Source organism: Panthera tigris, chromosome D1 (genome assembly GCF_018350195.1).
Source record: "Panthera tigris isolate Pti1 chromosome D1, P.tigris_Pti1_mat1.1, whole genome shotgun sequence".
NCBI lineage: Eukaryota > Metazoa > Chordata > Mammalia > Carnivora > Felidae > Panthera > Panthera tigris.
Genome location: NC_056669.1, coordinates 55846884 through 55870989, shown reverse-complemented (window position 1 = coordinate 55870989; position 24106 = coordinate 55846884). Strand labels below are relative to the sequence as shown.

Genomic DNA, 24106 nt, shown 5'->3' with positions numbered 1-24106 from the left:
CACAAGCGGGGTAGGGGCAGAGAGAGGGAGAGAGATTCCCAAGCAGGCTCCACGCTGTCAGCACAGAGCCCACGAACCTCGAGATCATGACCCAAGCTGAAATCAAGAGTCGGATGCTTAACTGACTGAGCCACCCAGGTGCTCCCTTCAATACCCAGTTTAAATGTCACCTCTACTGTGACTGAAATCCGACTCTCTTCTCTGGCTTCCACAGCTCCTGAACTTCCCTCAGACTGAAAAACTGGTTTATCACTCTTTTTTTTTTTTACTTATTGGACTTCCCTGTAAAGAGGGCAGCTTCCCTGGGGATGAGTCTGAGTCTGATTTCCCAGCACCAACCAAAGGGTTTGCCACAGAGAAGCCCTCAATGAACATTTGTTGAATGAATCAAGTAATAAAGTTAGCTAATATTCAGAGCTGACCTTCAAAGGAGAAAGAAGTGATTCTGTGTTCTGTCTCTATAGGCCCATTTTTTGTTTTGAGAGATAGAGAGAGAGACAGAGTGAGTAGGGGAGGGGCAGAGGGAGAGAGGGAGACATAGAGGCAGAAGCAGGCTCCAGGCTCTGAGCTGTCAGTACAGAGCCTGACATGGGGCTTGAACTCATGAACCACAAGATCATGACCTGAGCTGAAAGTCAGACACTTAACCGACTGAGCCACCCCGGGGACCCCTCTATAGGCCCATTTTCTTAACTTGTGTAGTGGGTTGGATGATCTCCCTCCCTCTCCCCCGAAAATGAGTCCATTCTCTAAAGCTGGAACCTGTGAATGTCATCTTACTTGGAAAAAAGGTCTCTGTAATTAAGAATCTCAAAACGAGACCTGGATTATCTGCGCGGGCCCTAAATCCTAAGACAAGTGTCCTTGTAAGAAAGAGAAAAGAATATGCAGGAAGAAAAGACCATGAGAAGATGGAGGCAGAGGTTGGAATTATGCAGCCCCGAGCCAAGGAGTATCTGGAGCCACCCGAAGATGAAAGGGTCAAGAAAAGATTCTCCCTTAGAGCCTTCTAAGAGAGGCCCAGCTGACACCTTCATTTTGGGTTACTGGTCTCTAGAACTGTGAAAGAATACATTTCTGTTGCTATTGTTGTAAGCTACTTAGTTTGTGGTAATTTGATACAGAAGCTTAAGGAAACTAACACAGCTTGGAAACAGAAGTGTTTTCTGTGAAATTCCAACAGATTTTGGCATGCCACGAGTTGAACCAGATGAGATTTGGGATTTCCTAACTAATCCCTTCTCCACAAACACCTGACCACACCACCCATGAGGAACCACTCGATGCTTCAGAATTGGAGACAGTGCAGCATCCATGTTAGCCAGCTCTGGGGTCAGAACCAAAGAGTGTTCAGGCTTCTGAACACCCAGGAAAGATAGCATGCTTCCCAGGAAAGATAGCATGCTTCCCTTTTATTTTATTTTTTTTTAATGTTTATTTATTTTTGAGACAGAGAGAGACAGAGCATGAATGGGGGAGGGGCAGAGAGAGAGGGAGACACAGAATCGGAAGCAGGCTCCAGGCTCTGAGCCATCAGCCCAGAGCCGGACGCGGGGCTCGAACTCACGAACCGCGAGATCGTGACCTGAGCCGAAGTCGGACGCTCAACCGACTGAGCCACCCAGGCGCCCCATGCTTCCCTTTTATTAAACTAGTTTTAGTGCAATTATTGTATGTGAGGGCTTCTCTGGCATTTTGCATATGTTGATTTACTTAATCTCTACAGCAATCTTATTATTTTACAGATGGGAAAACTAAAGCTGAGAGCGAGGAACTGGCTTGCCCAGGAACACATAGCTAGAGAGTGGCAGAGCCAAGATCGCAAAAGTGCCTGATTCCTGTTGTGTCTGATTCTAAAACACTGTGTTCTTTCAGCTATGTCAGTCCAGGTGGTGGAGAAATTCATAGTCTTGGGGGGGGGGGGGGAAGGCAGATTGATAGCCTGCAGAATGACTCAATGCTATTTATTATAGAAGCAATCGCTATAGATGCTATCATTATGCTCAAGGAAGTCTTCATGGAAGAGGCTGCATTTGAACTGGTTTTTCACTAAAAACAAACATATACCGGGACACCTGGGTGGCTCAGTCCATTAAGGGTCTGACTTTGGCTCAGGTCACGATCTCACCATGGGCGAGTTCAAGCTCCCTAGGCTCTGGGCTGACAGGGCGGAGACTGCTTCCGATTGTGTGTCTCCCTCACTCTCTGCCCCTCCCTCGCTCATGCTCTCTCTCTCTCTCTCTCTCTCTCTCTCAAAAATAAATACACATAAAAAAATGAAAACAAACATACACTGATTATCCATCAGGCACCGGAAATCCAGAGATGAATGACAAGGTCCTTTGGCTCGAGGAATTCAATGTGTGTGTGAGTGTGTTACACACTTATTAGAAGACAATGCAATAGAATAGTAAGAAATATGGTAGAGGCAAGATTCCTAACTCAGGGTCCCAGAGTAGATAAGGGAAGCCTTTTGGAAGAAGGGACTCCACCAGCGGAGGAGATTTGATGGGCAAGTAGGCACTAGAAGGTGAAAAGTGGCACAGGCTTTCTAGGGATAGCATAAGCAACACACTGGTAGAGGTGAAACAGCGTTTTCCGGGTGCCTGGCACACACTGTGCAGCTCAGCGTGCTAGTTAGTGGAGTGCGAAGAGGGGAGTGGACTTGTGGGTTGGAGTTGCTCACGGAAGAGCAGGGACTGCCCGACAGGTTTCTGGTCTCAGCGCATCCTGCGTGGTGACTTGTCGAACGATAAAATGTTCTTTCTCAATGCTCGCACGGTCCTGCGAACCCCTCGGGAAAAAAGGCTGCTCAGAGAACTTGCAACAGTAGCCCAGCCTTCGCGACCCAGCTGGCGCCAAACGGGTCCCCGCCATCCAAGGGGAGGCCGGTTACCAGGGCAACTAGGTTCGGGCGGAAGTGGCTCCGAGGACTGACTCTCACTTATCAGGTGACTCTCCTGCCTCCTGCACGTGACAACAGAGCCCAGGCGCTCGCGCTACCTAATCAGACCCCGCCCCTCTTTCCCTGTACTGACAACTGACACCAGCCTAGAGCAATGGCCCTTGCGGATCTACCAGGAGACCCCGCCCCACGGTAGTGAAAGAACCAATTAGACTGGGGAAAAAAGAAGCAACGCCCCGGGTTTCACCCCAGCTTGACAGACGCAATTTAGGCCATCCCCGGGTCCCTCCGCCCCGAGCCCATTCCGGCCGTCGATGGACAGCCCTTCTACCCAATAGCACACCCCTTGGCCGTCGTTGGGTCCCGCCCCCGTGGCAGCACAACCAATGAGCAAGCCAGGTCTCGGCGGGGTGGTGGGGGTTGCACTGCGGTAATATGGCTCTTCCTTAGCCCGCGGCCGCGGCGGCCGGAGGTGGGGTAGAGCCGTCCTGCTTCTCGGGTGGCGGGTTTCGGGGCTGCAGGGGCTCGGCGGGTCGTGGCTACGCTGTGGTGGCGGATGCCGGAGGAGCGCGGGCCCCGCCGCTCGGCGGCCCCTGGGTCAAGATGAGCGCCTCCGCGTCGGTCGGGGGCCCGGTCCCCCCGCCGCCCCCGGGCCCGGCAGCCGCGTTGCCACCCGGTTCTGCCGCGCGGGCCCTGCATGTGGAGCTGCCCTCTCAGCAGGTAAGCCCGCGGGCTCGCGGTGCTCGGTAGGGGGTGGGGTGGCAGGAGGCCGGGGAGGAGAGCCCGTGGGCGGCGGGCGGACCCTGTGCCAGCCGGGAGACCCGGGCGAGTGCCGGGGAGAACTCGGGGGACCGAGGACTTCAGGATTGTGAGGCGAGGGAGCCAGCGATGTCCGATGCTCTGGGAGATCCCCGAGTCCCCCGGAGGGATCCCGTTACTGGAGACCGGCTGCAAAGAGACGGGAAGAGACCCAGTGGAACTCCCTGGGGGCCCCGGCCTGAGCCCGCCTCTCCCCAGCTGGGGTGCTGGGGATTCCCTTGCGCGGACCCTCCTCCTCATTCCTCCTGGGAAGGGACCCGGGGAAGCCCGGGAGTCACCTGAGAGATGGGGAAAGCGCTTTTCCTTTCTCTACCCACTTGCGGAGAAACCAGTTGGTACTCTTTCCTACGGGAGAAGTTGAGGAATCTTTATGGTTTCTACCGTTTACTTTTCATCTCCTTGTTATGAAGTACTCCCCTCGGCTTCCCAAGAGAAATCCTTTGGGGCTTTGGGGTTTCCTTCCTGATTCTCAGACCCCCAAGGATCGCGTTTTAGCAATTTAGGGGCGCCTTCCTCCTTCATTTCCTCAAAGGACTCCCCGTGGAAGGAGGATCTGATGTATATGTTTATGTCTTACCCCATCCTTTAGCGGGGGTTTTGAGGGCTTCTCGGGTCCACATTGTAAGCGGATAATGAAGAGAGAGCACTGAGCTTGGGGGATCTGACACAATTCTCGGTGTCAGCCGTACGTCTGTATGGTACTTCTTCCCTCCACCTCTCCCTTGCCAGGAAAGGACCTTTCACCCTCTCTCGTATTCCTGTTTCCATGAAGAGGACCCAAGGAAAAACTGTCAGTTCCTGAGACTTAACCATGTAGGATTTGTGCCAAGGGCTCAATGGCCAGTAATTCATTTCATCCTGACAGTTCTATGAGATAGCTGTTTTTTATGATTTCCCGTTTTGTAGTTCAGCAAACTGAGTCTCAAAGATGGAAAATCCCACGTCCAAGGCCTTGCAGTCAGGAAGTGCTGAGGCTGGGTTTCACAGTCCAGCGTTGGGACCCTGTAGCCCGGGCCCATGGCTGTGTGCTTGAGACTTGAGAACCTTCGCACAGGATGGAGCACGGTCCTTCACCCTGCATTCAACTACCTCTGCCCTAGTACTTAGAAAAGATTCTTAAAGAAGAAAGCAGAGTTTGGGGCAGGGGGTGGAGGGGAAATGAGATGGGTTTGAAAGCAGGAAAAGTAGAGGGGGTCCTAAAGCGGAGAGCTGCACTGGAGGTCTTAGCTGCACTGGCCACTGAGCTGAATTGTGTGCAGAGGCAGGACTTTTTATGTGGGAGAAGAGCATTTAAAAGCTGGGGTTAGCATGTGCCCTAGTTTTGTGGTGCTGTTGGGAAGCGAGTTGGTGGAGAATATTAGGAGTTTGAGGGTAGTGAGGTTTGGATTGTATTTATGAGGTCCTGGGAAAGATTAGAAGTCTGGCAGGGGGAAGACTAGCCTTAGGAATGAGCATTAAATGTGCATTTTCATGTGTGTGGGGAGGTGGATTGTGAGGATGGATACTGAGAGAGGCGATGGTGGGCACTGTTGGGAGCAGCCTGGAGAAATCCTAAGTATTGAGGGCCAAGAGGGATTTAGCTTGGGGGAGCTTTGGGAAAATGTGGGATTAGAAAAGAGGAAGCATCATTTGTTGCATAGAGCATGTTCTCTGATAACAGTTCACAGTTTAAAATGGGGGAAATAGCTCAACTGTCTGTGGAATAAATTTAACTGCATTTGTAAGCCTTTGTCAAATTTTTGGATTTGTGCCGAGGGATACATAGTGGCTTAAGTGTTTAGCTGAATGCCATATGAGCTCTGAGTATGGTATTTACAGCTTTCTGGGGGTGTCATCCTTCTTGAATTCTTGGAAGGTAGCCTATATAACAAAACTACTTTTGCAGTTGACGTTTTTTTTAGTTTTGTGGGTCAAAGTGCCTATATAATGAAAATACTTTTACTTTTGCACCTGACATTCATTTAGCTTTGTGGGTCAAAGTGTTCAGGTTTTTAGGGTGTAAGTAACATTTAAAAAATAAACATTTTTGTAAAAGTGTTATCTGTATAAACTGCACTGATTATTTAGCACACAGCTTGATGAATTGTTGCAAAGTGAACACAGTTATATAACCATCACCCAAATTAAGAAATACAAAATTATTAGCATTCCAGAAGTCCTCTTTATGTTCTCTCCCATCTCTACCTTTTCTTTCTCTCCAAAGGAACTACTAGTCTAATTTCTAACAAGAGATCGGTTTTTGCCTGCTCTTGAATGGTGTATAAACGCAAACGGTGTATCATGCAAAGACCACATTTTTTTGTGGTCTTCTTTGTCTGATTTCTTTTGCTCAGTATTGTCTGTGAGCATCATTGGATGTGTGTGTATAAGACTTTTTTCCTTTTAGCATTGAATTCATTGTCTTTTGTTGTTGTTGTTCCATGTGGCTTTTGCAAAATTTAAAAAGTTTAGATAAATTGGAAAATCAGTTGATAACTTTCTTTTAAATGACACTTTGAAAATTGTGTCGTTTTACTGGATCCCATGGTGTTTGATAAGATGTCAGTCTTTTGAAACAAATAAGTAAACACTGTTTTAGGATTTCTGTTTTAAAGCTGATTGTCTCAAAGCATAGATTCAGTGGTTCCCCCAGGCTGCTTCTTGGCATTGTTGACAATTTTGAGTGGGTAGGTCAGTCTGTGAGATGTGGAGCCACATCCATAGCTTGTACCCACAAGGTACTAGGAGCACCTGTCCAGTCCTGACAGTCAAGAATGTCTTCAGGGGCTGCCAAATGTCCCTTAGAGGGGCAAAATTACTCCTGATTGACAGCCACTGTTCTAAGTATATTTTCATCTTAGGGTAGACAGTCTCCCTGCTATTTTGTACTCATTTATTTCAGTTTTCATTAAGTCCCATTGATTCTCATGGCTGTAATGTTTAAAATGTTAATTTACTGTATTAGTTTTAAAGGTGTTGGAATCACCTTAATCTGCCTCCAGGAAAAGACGTATCTATTTTGCTCAAAGAAAGCCCACAAAACTATGTATAAGACCCAACTTATTTTTGTCTTATTTTAATCCACTTGTCGTTTAAAAAAAAAGTTTAGTTAAGGCTGCATAACTCCTGAATCTTTGTCTATGTGAGTAACTAGTCCATAATTGTCAACCTGTCTGTGTCAAATGGGACTACTTACTACTTAATCTTTGCCTCCTTTTGCTTCTGTATGATCTTACTTTAATTGTAATTTAAGCATGAACTAGTCACACATTTTGAAGACTGTTTTTGATCTTTAATTTTTGGTTGAGGTTTGTAATTAGTGAATATAAGCTCATCTGAAGAATAACTTCCTTCACACCCTTAAATTTAGAGTTTTGAAATAAAATTTTGTGTTTTGTGGTAGAGGCATTTAATACGTCCTAAAAGTTTAATTGAGAGCACTTCTTTCCTCCCCAGAGTCTTCCTCACTTGAGTCTAACCTAAACTACATTTCTGTAGATACTCAGAAATGGGTGGTTTTTTAGTGATTGTTCAGTGACCCTTCCAGGGGGCCACATATTCCTTTAAGAATTTGGTAAAAGCTATAGACACCTTCCTTAGAAAATGCACTTACATACGTAAACGCAGTTTTGCATGCGGTTTTGGTTTTCTTGAAACATATGTACATGGAAACCCCAGTTTCAACAGCCCTGAACTGGTTTATTCCTTTCCTTTAAAAATTAAGAAAAAATTTACTATTTATTATTTGTTTTAGACAATCATCCATGTCAGTGTATATACATCTACCATACTTTGCATAATAATGTTCACTTAGCTTTGTTTAACTCCTTGTTGGTAGCCCTTTGTACAGTTTTATCTGTTACATTGTTGCAGGGAATATACACGTATAGGTATCTTTGTACACTTGTGCTAATATTTCTTTAGGATGAATTTTGAGCAGTGAAATCACTCAAAGGATATATGTATATATTTAAATTGGTATAAATACATAGAATTATACTTCATATAAAATATGTACATGAATACTTTTATTATATGTACATTTTTGTTAACTTTATTTTTTATTCTTATGTTTTCATTTTTGTTAACCTTTGAAGATATTAGCAAAGTGTTTCCCTGAAAGGACATGTCCACCACACTACTCCCACTAGATTATGACAGGGTTTGTTTACCCATCATATTTTGTCAGCTTTGGGCATCGGAAGTTTTCTCAGTGTTTTCCAATATGATTTTATATATATGTATAATATATGTGGAATATAATCATATAACTTATACATATATGAATGTGTATAACCTGCATCTGTATACACATATGTATATATTTTTGCTATTTAAATTTGTATTTCTTTAATTATTATATTTTAATAGCTTCATTTAATGTATACAAAACACTGTGCTAAGTACATGATCTCATTTATCCTTCAAACAACCCTATGGATTTCATGTTTGCATAGGTTTATGTAACATTGTAATTTCTTTCGTGAATTGCAGGTTTATTTTTGTCCTTGGCATTAATTTTTCTGATCGCTCAATGTTTTTCGCTGATTTGAAGAGCATTTATTTTTCTTCTCCTGTGTTTGGAAGAGGTGGACTATATTAGCTCTATTAACATTTATAGCCCCTGAATTTTTTTATGTAGACATTATTTTTCAGAACAGTTTTAGATTTACAGAAAACTTGAGGTGAAAAGATAGTGCAGAAACTATATACTCTACACCCATTTTCCCCTATTCTTGATGTCTTCCAATTGTATGATACATTTGTTACAATTAATGAACCAATATTGATGTGTTATGTGTTATTACTAATGAAAGTCCCCAGTTTATTCAGTATTCCTTAGTTTAAAAAATGGGGGTAAAATACACATTACATAAAATTTGCCATTTTAATAATTTTTAAGTGTGTATCTCAAAGGCAGTTATGACTGTTTGTGCAGTCATCACCACTATCTATTTCCAGAAATTTTCATCATCCCAAACAGATACTGTACCCATTAAACAATAATTCCCCATTTTCCCCTTCTTCCAGCCCCTGGTGAACTTTGTTGTGCTCTGTTTCTATGAATTTGCTCATTCTAGGTACTTCATGTAAGTGAATAATACTACAGTATTTGCTCTTTTGCGTATGACTTATTTTCAGCATAATGTTTTCAGTGTTCATCCATGTTGTAGCATGTATCAGAATTTCATTCCTTTATAAGTCTAAGTAATACTCCGTTATATGTATATACTGGATTTTTTTTTTTTATTTTTTAAGTAAATTGTACATCCAGCTTGGGACTTGAACTTACAACCTACTGAGTCAGCAGGAAGCCTGTGCATTTTGTTTATCTATTCATCTGTTAATGGATCTTTACTATTTACCTGATGACCTTTTTCTGTGCCAGGATATCATCCTGAATACCACATTATATTTAGTTGTTCTGTCTCCTTACTCTCTTGGCTGTGACAGTTCCTCAGATTTTCCTTCTTTTTGATGACTGAGACAGTTTTGAGTACTGATAAGGTATTTTGTAGGATGCCCTTATATTGGAATGAGTCTCATGTTGGTTTTTTTCCCCCCTCATGATTAGACTGGGGTTATGGGTTTTGGGAGGAAGGCCAAGGAGGTAAAGTGCCATTTTTATCTGGTCTTATCAGGTGTACATACTGTTAACATGACTTATTACTATTGATGTTAACCTTCATCATCACCAGCTGAGGTAGTGTTTGGTTTACAAACACTGCTATAAGGGTACTCTTTCCCGCTCACTCTCCATACTGTCCTTTTTGGAAGAAAGTCACTATGCACAGCCCATACTTGAGGAGTGGGGATTCCTGTTCCCTCTCCTGAAGGGCAGAATATCTACATAAATCATTTGGAATTCTTCTGCATGGGAGATTTGTATCAGTAAAGACTTCTTTCACAGGTGAGGAATCTAAGGTCTGGGTAACTTTTTCAAAGTTACACAGTGTTAACACAGGGGCAGTTAAGGTCTTTGATTACCAGTTGCCATAGACACCTACTCTTTGCAGAGCGCTGGCTAAACACAGAAGTTTTAAGTTACCTGAAGGTTCAGGACCATGATGCTTTGTAGTTTATTTCCCACAGCACCTCTACCAAACACTACTGATTACATAGTAGGAGCTGTCTGTATATTTTTATTTTTAATTTTTATTTTTATATGAATCTTTCCTTTGAAGACCTTTACAGCCTAAAGAGAAGAAGGAAATGGGATTGAAGCACATACAAGAAAAAAATGGTAGAAGCATCAAAAAGCTTTATAAAGCTTAATTTAGCCATACATGATATATAGTTCCCTCTTATGTGTTTATTAGACATCTTACTGTTGCTAATCTAATTTGATTTTTTTTTTCATGTACTTTCAAAGAAATCTGTTTTGTTGGTAAGGCCACTAAACGCAGAGAGAAAGTTGTATCTTATTAGGAACATATGCCTCCTGCAGCACAGTACTGTGCTATGTATGTTCATTCCTTCCACAAATATTTATTGAGCCCCTTACTTGTGACTCAAATTTAAAACATGTATATAAAATAGAATGATAGCAATTTTTGAACTGCTTTGGCTCTTGTAAACAAAACTATATGAGGAAGGTTCAGAAACTGGAAAAAAATCAGCAGTCTAAAAATCATTTTTATATGACAAAATACATGTAATTAGGATTTTTTAATTTGTTTGTTTCTTTGTTTTTCTTGTGAAAATGTTTAGTTCTCCTTCGAAAGGAAAAGCTATGTTCTTATTTAGTGTTTACTTTAAAATTTCTCCACAGGATCACAATTCTTAACTTTGTGGCAGAAAATTTTTGAAGTGAAACTGACTAGAAATAGAGCAAGAGCAGAACTGAAACTTATAAGTTGGGCCTGAAGTGTGTAGTGAAATGAAAAAACAAATTAGGTTTTCGTAGTTTTAAAATGTGTACTTTTGGTATCTGTGTATTTTTACCCATCAGCCTTATTACTACTGTGGGGAAAAGGAAAATTTGTCATTTTCAAAAATTATTTATTTTTGAGAGCGCGCGCGAGAGAGTGGTAAGCGGGGAAGGGCCAGAGAGAGAGGGAGACAGAATCCTAAGCAGGCTCCAGGCTCCGAGCTGTTCGCACAGATCCCCACGTGGGGCTCAAACTGACAAACAGCGAGATCATGATCTGAGCTGAAATCAAGAGTTGGACGCTCAAGCCATTGAGCCACCCAAGCGCCCCTATTTGTCATTTTTAAAGCACTTGAATGAATGCAGTAACAAACCATGGGTATTTTAGAAAAATTAAAGACAGGTCTATGTTAAGAGAGGAGTTGAAACATTTTAGGTTTTATACTTTGTTATAGGTCTAATGACACCGTAGTGTCTCAGGCAGAGTTAAATGTTTCTAATTCCTTGCATCAGTTAGCAGTTAGACTATATAGGTAGAAGAGTGCGTGCAGCACAGAAAACTTGACATTGGAATTTTTAGAAAACATAATTCATAGTATACCTTCTTGGTTTAGTATTATACAATCTTGTTTTCCATCTTACTTTGAGATGGAATCTTGAATTTGAATCATAGAAGTTTACAAATGCAAAATCTGAAGCTCTCAGAGGTGAAACTATTCCCCTGGCCATACACTTGGTCATCTGTTTATTCTCTTCCTGAAGGAGTCAGTAAAGATGATTAGTTTAACAAATGTGAATTGAGTGCCCTGTTGTTCTTTTAGTGACAGATACCTGACCAGAACCTGGGTGTTGGGAGTAGTTCTACTGTGCTTGGCTGGGTGTTTGAAAACTTGTTTCTTAAACTTATCTCTGTGCTTTGTCACAGCATCTCCACATCTCTGGGGATTTTAGGCTAGGACAGAAGTGGAAGAAAGGCTGTATTTTAAACTTCTTTTTACAGGCAGAATACTCAGGCTCCACCTCCACACCCCTTTTATGGTGTGAATTAGAATGAAACTTTGGAATATCCCTCTGTATTTTAAGTGATCAGTCTTCCTGTTTTGTCTTTGGGTACTTACCATGCCTATCCTTTTTTTAAAAAAGCCTATCCTTTTTTGAGTAGTCCACTTAAGAATTCCTGATTCTCTACCTCTTTAAATTTCTGAAACAGCAACATCTGGTGATTGTGGGTTCTTTGATGTCAGGAATTTCATTCTCTGTAATATTTGACGCTGATTGCCACAGACCTCATTTACTAGAAATGTTATGAGGCATTGAAAACTCTAGTCAAGTGCGTTTGTTGGTTAAAGGCTAAGCCAGATACTGTTAAAGCTGAGCATTAGAGCCTAGCACTTAAGCGGCTCAGTTTGTTTGTTGGTCCATTGAAATATCTGGCATTTTTTCCCCCCGCCATGGTTTTTAGAATATCCTGAAAGAAACAGTCTGATTTTTTTGAGAACAGTAGGGAAAATCAGGAAGTGGAAACTGGCAGTTACCTTTGGCTTTCGTCAGTAGACTCCAGGGTAAGAAAAAAGGGAAGATACAAATAAGTAAAAGTGGCAATCAGACTTTTATGATTTTTTTTTCAGGAAAAACTTGGTGTTCTTTACCATGATTATACTTTTTTTTACTAGGGGTTTTACTCTGAACTATAAGTAATTCATATGTTATGTTAGCCTCTATTGAAAGAGGAAAACTTAACTGCGTCAGCCATTTATTCAACAGATATTTATAAAGTATCCTTTTTGAATTATGCTAGGCATGTGATTAGAAACTGTAGGTCTTGTGTCCTCCAACGTGCTTATGTCTTTCAGAGGATGTCAATTTTTCCTGTCACAATTCCAGTCGCTTTTTGATCAGAATACAGGAAAACTAAACGTTTAAAAAAAAAGCAACATGAAAATAACTTTATTTAGAATCATGAAAAACTTTTTTTTTAAGTATCTGAGAGAGCGAGCGAGCGAGAGTGAGAGAGAGAGAGAGAGAGAGAGAGAGTGAGCGAGCATGGAGGAGGGGCAGAGAGACAGGGAGACAGAGGATCTGAATTGGCCCTGCTCTGAGAGCTCCAATGTGGGGCTCAAACTCATGAACCATGAAATCATGATCTGAGCCAAAGTCAGACTCTTAACTGAGCCACCCAGGCACCCTTTTAAAAACACTTTTTTTTTTAACGTTTATTTAGTTTTGAGAGACCGAGATAGAGCACGAGTGGGGGAGGGGCAGAGAGAGAGGGAGACAGAGAATCCAAAGCAGGCTCTAGACTCTGAGCTGTCAGCACAGAGCCCAACGCGGGGCTTGAACTCATGAACTGTGAGATCATGACCTGAGCCAAGGTCAGATGCTTAACCGACTGAGCCACCTAGGCGCCCCTAAAAAAACTTTTTTAACCTTGATTGTCTACCTTAATGAATAGAATAATCTCATTAAATTGGTACTGCTTTCATCCACTAAAATGTTAATATCCAGCTATATATGGGAAGCAGCAAGATGAAGAAGATTTTCTAATTTTTCATTTTGAAAATAGATCACAAAGCAAGATAGGAAAGTAGGCTGTGGGTACGCTACTCATTACAGGTCTAGGACATTTTATTGTATTTATTTATTTTTATTATTATTTTTTATTGTGAGAGAGAGAGGCAGAGAAAGAGAGGGAGAGAGAGAGGATTCCAAGTGGACTCTGTACTGACAGTGTGGTCATGACCTGAGCTGCAATCAAGAGTAGGACGCTTAACTGACTGAGCCACCCAGGCGCCCCTCCAGGTCAATGTATTTTATAGCACTGTGCTCATTATAGGAGAGAGTTGGTCCCAACTTTATAGTAGGTATAAAGATTTAATTTATAGTAGGTATTTCAGGCTTGTTTTCATGAATTGACTTAATGGAGTTTATTCTACTTGATAGGTATTTCATATAAACAGTTGTCCAGGTGTTCTGGAGTGACTAGTTTACTTTTGATATCCATATATTTCTATCAAAGACATCAGTTTGATTATTAGATGGGGACACTAGAATTGCAGAGTTTCTTAATTGTACCTTAGCTGCATTTTTGATATTATATTAACTTGGCTGTTTTAAAACTATCTGAAAATTACTAAAAATTATTGCTCATGAATATTGTATGTTCAAGAAAAGGTTACATGTATCAATATCCTCTTTATTTTTTTATTATTTAAAAAAAATGTTTGGGGCGCCTGGGTGGCTCAGTCGGTTGAGTGTCTGACTTTGGCTCAGGTCATGATCTCACAGTCCGTGGGCTTGAGCCCCGCGTCAGGCTCTGTGCTGACAGCTCAGAGCCTGGAGCCTGCTTCAAATTCCGTGTCTCCCTCTCTCTCTGCCCCTCCCCTGCTCATGCTCTGTCTCTCTCTGTCTCAAAAATAAATAAAAACATTAACAAAAATTTAAAAAAATGTTTTATTTATTTATTTTTGAGAGAGAGAGAGAGAGAGAGAGAGAGAGAGAGAGAGAGAGAGAACACAAGCAGGGGAGGGGCAGGGAGAGAGGGAGACATAGAATCTGAAGCAGGCTCCAGGCTCTGAGCTGTCAGCACAGAGCCCAGCATGGGGCTCAAACTCACAAACTGTGAGATCATGACCTGAGCCAAAGTCGGATGCTTAACCCACTGAGCCACCCAGGCGCCCCTATCAATATCCTCTTCAATGAGGTAGCAAAATATGCAGTGTATTTTAGATAAGTTATACATATATATATATATATATATGTATACATACATATATATATATATAAAATTAAATGGATACTTAGAAGTAAACATAAAACCTCTTAAGATTAAAAAATTTAATTGATATTAAATTCCTGCTGTGTACTAAATATTGCATTAGGCTGGTGTACATCTTTCTTCAACTTCTCTTATTGTTGGAATACCAGAATATATTTGATTGTAATTTTATATCATTTTCCTTTTTTCATTTAATGTGCATTTCATTTTTGTGATTTCACAAAGTCTGTTGTTAGATATTATTACTATTATTTTAACGTGAGGTATAATTGGCATATAACATTAGTTTCAGGTATACAACATAATGATTTGATATTTGTATAATTTGTGAAATGACCAGCACAGTAAGTCTAGTTAACATCTATCACCATATGTAGTCCTCCTTCTTTTCTTCCTCCTTCTCTCCCTCCCTCCCTTCTTTCTCTCTTTCTCTTTTCTTTTTCTTCTCTTCTCTTTTCACTTCACTTCACTTCACTTCACTTCACTTCACTTCACTTCACTTCACTTCTCCTCTTTTCTTTTCTCTCCATGTCTAGTGTGGGGCTTGAACGCATGACCCCAAGATCAAGAGTCTTATGCTGTACTGACTGAGTCAGCCAGGCGCCCCAGTCACCATAATAGTTACAAAAAAATTCTTGTGATGAGGACTTTTAAGATTTACTCTCATAGCAACTTTCAAATATTCAATACAGTATTATGAACTATAGTCACATTACGTTCCCGTGACTTACTTATTTTATAACTGAAAATCTGTACTTTTTGACCTTTTGACCCCCTTCACCCAGTTCACCCCTCCTCCACCTCCATTTTTACAATTTCTTACAAACAAATAATCATTCCTTTAATATGGTGTGGTGGGAAGACTTGTAAAACTGGTTCAGGGAGTAACTAAGGTAACTTTGGGAAAAGCACTTTGGTCTTCGGTTCTTAGCTTTTACAAGAGAAGATTGGAGAGAGATTAGATTATTTGTATCTCTAAACATTTTAAACCTCTGTGCCTCCTTTTTCTCAGTTGCCAGTTGCTTTACTTTGGTCCCGTTGTGGAATTTTCATTCCGCAAACACTGTGTTCAACTCTGTTCTGTGCTGTTATTTTTTTGAGTTTCTACTATGTATACCACAGTGGTGAAGAATATGGCTTCTAGAGCCAGACTGACTGCTTGGGTTCAAATCCTGGTCCTTCCATTTCTTAGCTGAGCAGTCTGGAAGTTACTCGATCTCCCTATGCCTCAGGAAGGCTCGAATCAAATGGGCATAATAGCACCTACCTTGTAGGGTTGCTGAAAGGATTAAATGAGTCATAAATTTGCTTAAAAAGGTGCTTGGTACAGAGTGCTCCAGAAATGTTAGTTGTTGGCTTCTATTGTTATTACTATTACTATTTGTTAGGCATTGTCCTTGCCATGGAGGGACTCATAATCTAATGGTTAAGGCAACTATATCAACAAACCATAATATAAGAGATAGAATGAACAAAAGCTGAAGTGGGAAAGATGAGGAAAAGTATTCCAGCAGAGTGATCAACTTGAATAAAAAGGTAAAGTATAAAAAGGAATGGCAGATAATTAAGTGAAGCTGGAGTTTAAGTAGCTAAGAGGAGGAGGATGGTGGGAACAAATGTGTTGGAGAGGTATAGTTTGGGATTAGATTACAAAGGGTCACATATGCCAGGCTCTCCTGTAGGTAGAGGGGGGGATGGTTTCTTTTTAAAGACTTAATTTAAAAAAAAATTTTTAGTGTTTATTTTTGAGAGAGAGAGAGAGAGAAAAAGACAGAGTATGAGCGAAGGAGGAGCAGAGAGAGAGGGAGACAGAATCCAAAGCAGGCTCCAGGCTCTGAGCTGTTAGCACAGAGCCTGATGTGGGGCTCACAGCCATGAACCGTGAGATCATGACCTGAGCCAAAGTTGGACGCTTAACCGACTGAGCCACCTAGGTGCCCCAAGACTTGATTTTTTTTTAGAGCAGTTTTAGATTCACAGTGGAATTGAGCAGAATGTACAAAGATTTCCCAGATTCCCCTGACCCCACACATGCATAGTATTTCCCATTATCAATATCCCCTTCTTTATGGTATGTTAGTCACAGTTGGCGAACCTGCATTGACACATCATTGTCACCCTAAGCCCATAGTTTACATTAGGGCTTGTGTTATATCTTCCATGGTTTGGGACAAATATATAATGACATGTATTCACCAATATAGTTATCATACAGAGTAGTTTCAGTGCTGTAAAATCTCCTTTGCTATATCTGTTCATCCCCCACTCCCTCTTAAGCCCTGGCAACCATTGATCTTTTTATTGTCTCCATAGTTTTGCCTTTTCCAGAATGTCATATAGTTGGAATCATACAACTCCCTTGAGTAAATACTGAGGACCATGATTACTGGAATGTATGGGAAGAGTATGTTTAGTTTTATAAGAACCTGCCAAACTGACGTCCAAAGTGGCTGTACCATTTTGCCTCCCACTAACAATGAATTAAGAGTCCCTGTTCCCGAATATCCTTGTCAGCATTTGGTACTATCAATGTTCTGGAGTTTGGCCATTCTACTAGGTGTGTGTAGTGGCATCTTGTTTCAGTTTGGATTTTCCTGATGAAAAATGGTGAAGCATCTTTTCATGAGCTTATTTGCCATCTGTGTATCTTGTATGGTGAGCTGCCAAAGTCTTTGGTTCAATTTACAGTTGGGTTGTTTTGTTTTCTTATTGTTGAGTTTGAAGAGTTCTTTGTATATTTTGGGTAACAGTGCTTTGTCAGATGTGGCTTTTGCAATTATTTTTTCCTAGTCCGTGGCTTGTCTTCTTTCTCTTAATATTGCCTTTTGCAGAACAGAAGTTTTAAATTTTAATGAAGTCCAGCTTGTCAATTATTCTTTTCATGCAGAATGTGTTTGATGTTATACCTAAAAGGGCTCCTGGGTGGCTCAGTCGGTTAAGCGTCTGGCTTTGGCTCAGGCCATGATCCTGCTGGTCTTGATTTCAAGCCCCACAGCAGGCTCTGTGCTGACAGCTCAGAGCCTGGAACCTATTTCAGATTCTGTGTCTCCTGGTCTCTCTGCCTGCTTGTGCTGTCTCTCTCTCTCGAAAATAAACAAACATTAAACAAAAAATTAAAAAGTAATTGTTGTACCCAAGATCACCTAGATTTCTCCTGTGTTATTTTCTGTGAGTTTTATAGACCTATAGTTAGGTCTATAATCTCTTTCTGAATTAATTTTTGTGAAGGATGTAAGGTTTGTGTCTAGAATCATTTGTTTGCATGTGAATGTCCAGTTGTTCCAGCACCATTTGTTTAAAAGACTTTGCCCTATTATACTGCCTTTGCTCCTTTGTTAAAGATCAGTTGACTATACTTATGTGGGTCTATTTCTGGGCTTTCTTTTCTGTTCTATTGATTTTTTTTTTTTTTTATTCTCTTGCCAATACTACACTGTCTTGATTACTGTAGCTTTATCATAAGTCTCAGATAGTGTCAGTCCTCTAAATTTGTTCTCCTTCAAATCCTTTTTTTTCTTTTTTTCTTTTTTGGAGAGAGAGGTGCATGGGAGCATGCCAGTGGAGGAGGGGCAGAGAGAGACTCTTAAGCAGGTCTGACTCTGCTCGGTGCAGAGCCAGACCAGGCCTCAATCTCAAAAACTGTGAGATCATGACCAGAGCCAAAATCAAGAGTCAGGTGCTTAACCGACCAAGCTACCCAGGTGCCCCATAACTTTGTTCTCCTTCAATATCGTGTTTGCTATTCTGGGTCTTTGGCCCTCTCCATATAAACTTTAGGATCGGTTTGTTAATAACTACAGAATTAGTTGCTGGGATTTTGATTGGTATTGCATAGACTCTATAGATCAAGTTGGGAAGAATTGACATCTTGACAATATTGAGTCTTCGTATCCATGAATATACAATGTTTCTCCACTTTTGTAGTTCTTCCTTGATATCTTTTTATCAGAGTTTTGTAGTTTTCCTTATATAGATCTTGTACATATTTTCTTAGATTCATACCTCCTATTTCATTTTTTGAGGCTACTAATGAAAATGTTATTGTGTTTTTAAGTTGAAATTCCAGTTGTTCATTGCTGGTATAGAGGAGATTGGCTTTTGCATGTTAACTCGTATCCTGCAACCTTGGTATTATTGCTTATTAGTTCCTGGAGTTTTTTTGTTCATTTTCTCGGGTTTTCTACATAGACGGTCATGTCATCTGTGACAGAAACAGTTTTATTTCTTCCTTCCCAAACTGTATTCTTTTATACCTTTTCTTGTTTTATTGCATTAGCTAGGACTTGTATTCCTTTTCCTTTTTAAAAAGACTTTTTGTTTAGAAAGAATTTCAAGCTTATTGAAACATTGCAAAAATAAAACTTGTATAAGAACACTTTATCTTTATACCCTTTGCCCAGATTTGTCTCCTGTTAACATTATTTCATTTGCTTTGTCATTTGCAAGCTCTCTCTTTCTGTATGTACAGATATAGATAAATGTTTTTGTGTATGTGAATCATTTGAAGTTAAATTACATGTATCACAACCTTTAAAAAAATTTTTTTTAATGTTTATTTTTGAGAGAGAGACAGAGTATGAGCAGGGAAGGGGAAGAGAGAGCGGGAGACACAGAATTTGAAGCAGGCTCCAGGCTCTGAGCTGTCAGCACCCCGATGCGGGGCTTGAACTCATGAACCCTGAGATCATGAGCGGAGCCGAAGTTGGACGTTTAACTGACTGCGCCACCCAGGCGCTCCATGACCTTTTACTTTTAAATACTTGAGTATGTATTTCCTAAGTAGGTATATTCTCTTTCATATCCACAGTATAGTTATCAACTTCAGTAAAATTAACATTGATATAATACTTTTACCTAATCTGTGGTTTATATTCCACTTTTGTCAGTTGATTGCATAATGTCCTTTATAGAAATTTTCTTCCTCCACTTCATGATCTAGTCTAGGGTCAGGTAGTGCATTTAATTGTCTTATCTCTTCTTTAAGAGCTTGTCACAGCTTTTGTCTTTTTTTTTTTTTTTTAATGTCAGTGTCATATTACAAACCACTTCTTCCCTTTTAAAAATAGAACATTCCTCATTTTTTGTTCATCTGATGTTTCCTCATGATTAGATTCAGATTACTCATTCTCACTTGGAGTATTTTGTGCGTGGTGATGTGTCCTTCATACAGTATACAGTATGACCTTTGGAGGCACACAGTGTCCATTTGTCCCTCACTGGTGATGTTCAGTTTTGTCACCTGGTCAAGATGTTATCTGATTTCTCAACTTTGTCATTCTGTGTGTGTCTGTACGTGCGCCTGCATGAACGTGACTAGTGAATAGTTTGTAGGGAGACACTTAGAGAACATACATGTATCCTGCTCCTCCCCCTCTAGACTTGTCATCCATTATCATCCATTGATGATTCTTGTCTGAGCCAGTTTTGGCTGTGATGTGACAAAACAATGATTTCCCAGCTCTTACCGCTCCCTCCACATTTCCCAGTCTGACTTGGGCATCGTACCATTATAAGCAAGAATGGCAGGATCGTATTTTGTTTTTTAACTCATTAATTGTTTTTTATTCAAGTGTAGTTGACACATGAAGAGTCAGTGGTAGTGGACAGAGTGGTGAAGAGACTGCTGACAACACTCCTAAACGAGGGGAGACTGAGGCCTGAGTGGCAAGGCAGCAGTGTGCGTGCATCTGTCATTCCCGTCTTCTCTCAAGAGACATTTAGTGAACATCTGTGTGGCTGCACATTAGCCATGTGGGATAGAAAGTCACAGTTTTGGTCCTTAAGGAGCTTATAATCATTGAGGCTACAGAAGGGCAAAGAGTTATGATAAAATATGTGCCGTTTTTAAAAAAAATGTTTATTATATGAATGAGTTTGGGGGCTTGGCTTTTCAGAAGGGTTGGTTTATTTTATTTTTTTCATTTTTAATTCTTTTAATGTTTATTTATTTTGAGAGAGAGAGACCGACAGACAGATTGTGCTAGCAGGGGAGAGGCAGAGAGAGAGAATCCCAGGCAAGCTGCACTCTGTCAGCGCAGAGCCTGATGCAGACTTGAACTCACAAACCGTGAGATCATGACCTGAGCCAAAATCAAGAGTCGACACTTAACTGACTTAACTGACTGAGCCACCCAGGCGCCCTTAAAATATGTGCTATTAAGAGCTATGCATAAAATATAACTTTAAATGCAAGGGCACTGCCTTAGATGGCATAGTGAAATAGCTAATATTGTCTGTGCTTTACTCATTGGTTCATCCATCAAACACTTACTGAGGACCTACTTTGTACCAGGACTGTGCTAAGGGCTGTGGGCATAGAGAAGAATAAAACTTGGTTTCTGTATTTAGAAATCACCCCTCTTTTTTTGGGGGGGGGGCATTGGCAATAAAGCACGATTGTGGCAATTGCTGTGATGGTGGCATGTCCACAGTGTAGTCCTAGCATAGAAGGGAGGAGTGATCATCTTCATTTGGGGTAGTGGATGGGACAGGGAGGTCAGGAAGGATATATCAAAAGTGGGAATTCTGGAGCTGGGTCATAAAGGGTGATTTGCTGTTTGTCTGCTTAATTGTAGGTATTCATTTTATTCTAACTTTGTGATTACCATTTACTGCCAGATTTCCCTCCTCCCAAGATTTATGGCTTCTTGTCACATACCATTGTAGAAGTTTCCTTTAAAAGTTATTCATGAACAGGTTTCCCATTCTTACCCTGTTGTCTTTTCCCATGCTGCTTTGTTTGTAGTAGCTAATCTCTTTAAAACCATTCTCAGTATTTTAGCCACAGTAGTTAGAGCCATCTCTCCCATTTGACAGGGGAGAAAATCAAGGCTCAGACAAGAACATGGAAGAGCTAGAGTTCATCATCTGCAACTATTCCGGTTCTGCATTCAAAGCTTTTCCCACTATCTCACTCTGCTTGTTGGATTTAAAGTGCAGTTTTCCAGTTTCATCTCTGCCTGTACGTTCACAGACCTGTATACCTCCAGTTCAGTGGATAGACTTTGAAGCTCTACAGGTAAACTGACCACAAAAGAATGAGGAAACTCTAGGGTGATTGAGAATAATAGTAACATTATTGAACTATCATGGTTCCAGCACTGTGTCTAAGTACTTTGCAGTTACTGTATGTGCTCCTCATTACAGTTCTGTGAAATACAGCCTGTCATTAGCTCCCCTTTACAGATGAGGAATGTGAAGCTTCTGAGAGCTTAAATACATTCCCTGGTGGCAGCACAGTGGGGCTCAAACCTGTCTGCCAAGTCTAGGCTAGAATACAAAGGCAGCGTTTGGGATCATTGGACAAATAGCCCACAATTTGATTTTGAATTGAAGCACACTCCCTTTGTTTTTTCAGGTTGATTTAATTGAACCCAGTTTGTACATGAGAGTCCTACAACTGTTAACCCTCGTGCTGTACAGACTGTTGCACAGGAGTCAGCCTTCGTGTTGTGGGGGGCTTACTCTGTCTGTCTACAGCTCTTGTGCCTGAGCATCTGTAAAAGTCTGCCTATATTATTTGCTCTTAAACACGTCAAAACTTCTTGGTGTAGAAATGCCAGCAGAGCAGAGACCAGGGCTTTTAATTTCCTAAATTTATGTAGGAAAGATATTCAAAAGTATTTAGACTTCCGTTTTATTGTGTAGTTCCTGGCACATGATGGGTACTCAAGAAATGTTGAAATAGTTTGGTTTGTTAGGATACAGTTTATAGGAGAGAATTATGAAGATACGAGAATGTTTGTGAATGTTGAGAGTTTATTGGGACACATTGGGATGGAAGACGTAATAGAAAGTAGATCTGGAGCCTTTGGATATATGTAGTAAAGCCTGATTGTGGTGGAAGGGTCTTATTAGGTGAAGGCGACCTGGGCTAGTTCTAGGGTAAAGAGGAGGAGGTGATGGGAAAGAAATAGCAGGAGTGAAAACAGGAAGTTTCTGGATTAGGATTACCAAATTCTAGTTTGCTATTCTTGCTAGGTTTCAAACATAGCTTCTGCCAGGAATCACTTATGCTAATATTAATGCTTTTTAATGGCTTGCATCTTCTTTAGGAATTATTTAGAGCTTACTATTTGTAAGAGAGCTCTTGTTTGCAGAAGAGGAAGTTGATACATGCGTAAGAGAAGGAAGCTGGTTTTTCATGGTAAGCACAGCCATAGTTTTAGGGCAGTGAATGAAGGATGTGGAAAAGAAGGAACATATGCCAGAGATACTGTGAAGAAAGAAAGAATTGATGGGCTGGTGGCTGATCAGAAATGGGGTGGGGGCATGGGATATCTGCAAGGCAAAGATGCCTCTGAGGTTTTGAAACACAGATTCTGGGAAGCAAATACATATTGTTCATGCATATAAATACACGTAGTCCAAGAGATCAGGCCTGGCTCCACATTTTGATTTTGGTATTTATTAACAGTGTGAACATGGCTAAGTACCTTTACTAATGGCCCCAGTTTTATTTTATTTGTATTAAAAAATTTTTTTTTTTGCATTTATTTATTTTTGAGAGACAGAGAGAGACAGTGCATGAGTAGAGGAAGGGTAGAGAGAGGGAGATACAGAATTAAAAGCAGGCTCCAGGCTCTGAGCTGTCAGCACAGAGCCTGACGTGGGGCTCGAACCCATGAACCATGAGATCATGACCTGAGCCAAAGTCGGATGCTTAACCAACTGAGCCACCCAGGTGCCCCTGTGGCCCCAGTTTTATTATCTGAAAAATGAATAAGATGGCTATATTAGTGCTTATTAAACTTAAAATGTACATAAAAATTACCTGGGGATCGTGTTAGACTGGGTAGGTCTATAGTGGGACCTGAGGTTGTGTATTTCCAGCAAGTTCCCATGTGATCCTGAGTAGCAAAGGCTTAGGTGACCTTCAGGAGGGTTTCCAGTTTTGTAGTTTTGTAATTCTATTTACTGAATGTTGTCCTTTGGAAATCTGTTATATACTTGAGACCATAGCACCTTTATTTAGATAAATGAATTCTAAATCTGTCTCTTCACTTCAAATTAGAAATGCCTAAACCAATTCATCATCTTACACTGATAACCACATCCCTTTCTCAACATTCCTATTTCTGTTAATACTTTATATTTATAAAGTACTTTGTGATTTTTCAGAGAGCTTTTATATCCATTATTTCATTTGATCCTTAAAATAACCCACAGAGGTAGGCATGCAGGAAATATCTCCATTTTATGGGAGGGAAAACAAGCTCAGAGAGAGTAAGTGATTTGCCCATGAGTAAATGGTAGAACCACCCAGAGTTCAGGATTATTGACTCTAGTTTGAACTCTTACCACTGTGTCACACTGCTTCTGGTAATGGCTATCACAGATATCTGTGCTTAAAGGTTGGTTGCCATTTTTGGTTTGTAAAAAAATTTTTTTTTAATGTTTATTTATTTTTGAGATACAGAGAGACAGAACACCAGTGGGGGAGGGGCAGAGAGAGCCGGAGACAGATTCCGAAGTAGGCTCCAGGCTCTGAGCTGTCAGCACAGAGCCCGACGTGGGGCTCGAACCCATGAACTGCAAGATCATGACCTGAGCCAAAGTCGGATGCTTAACCGACTGAGCCACCCAGGCGCCCCTCTGTTTTTTTAAAAATGTAAATTTTGTTTTATTTTAAAAAGTGGATAATATATTCATATGGATCACAATTCAAAGGTATATAAGAGGGTGCTGTGAAGAGTTTCCGTATCACTCCGTGCCCCAAATACCCATTTTCCCTTCCCTGGGGCAAACAGTGTTATCA

General features: G+C 40.9%; 1 protein-coding gene across 2 annotated transcripts in view; it reads left to right on the top strand.

Moving 5' to 3' along the window:
• Positions 1–2540: 2540 nt before the first annotated feature.
• UVRAG (UV radiation resistance associated) overlaps positions 2541–24106 on the top strand; it is a 296834-nt gene continuing 275268 nt past the window's right edge. For both annotated transcript variants that reach the window (XM_042957394.1, XM_042957396.1), the window contains exon 1: positions 2541–3625. In XM_042957394.1, coding sequence (XP_042813328.1) covers positions 3509–3625 — 117 coding nt within the window. In that variant the 5' untranslated portion in view covers positions 2541–3508. The remainder of the gene's footprint in view (positions 3626–24106) is intronic.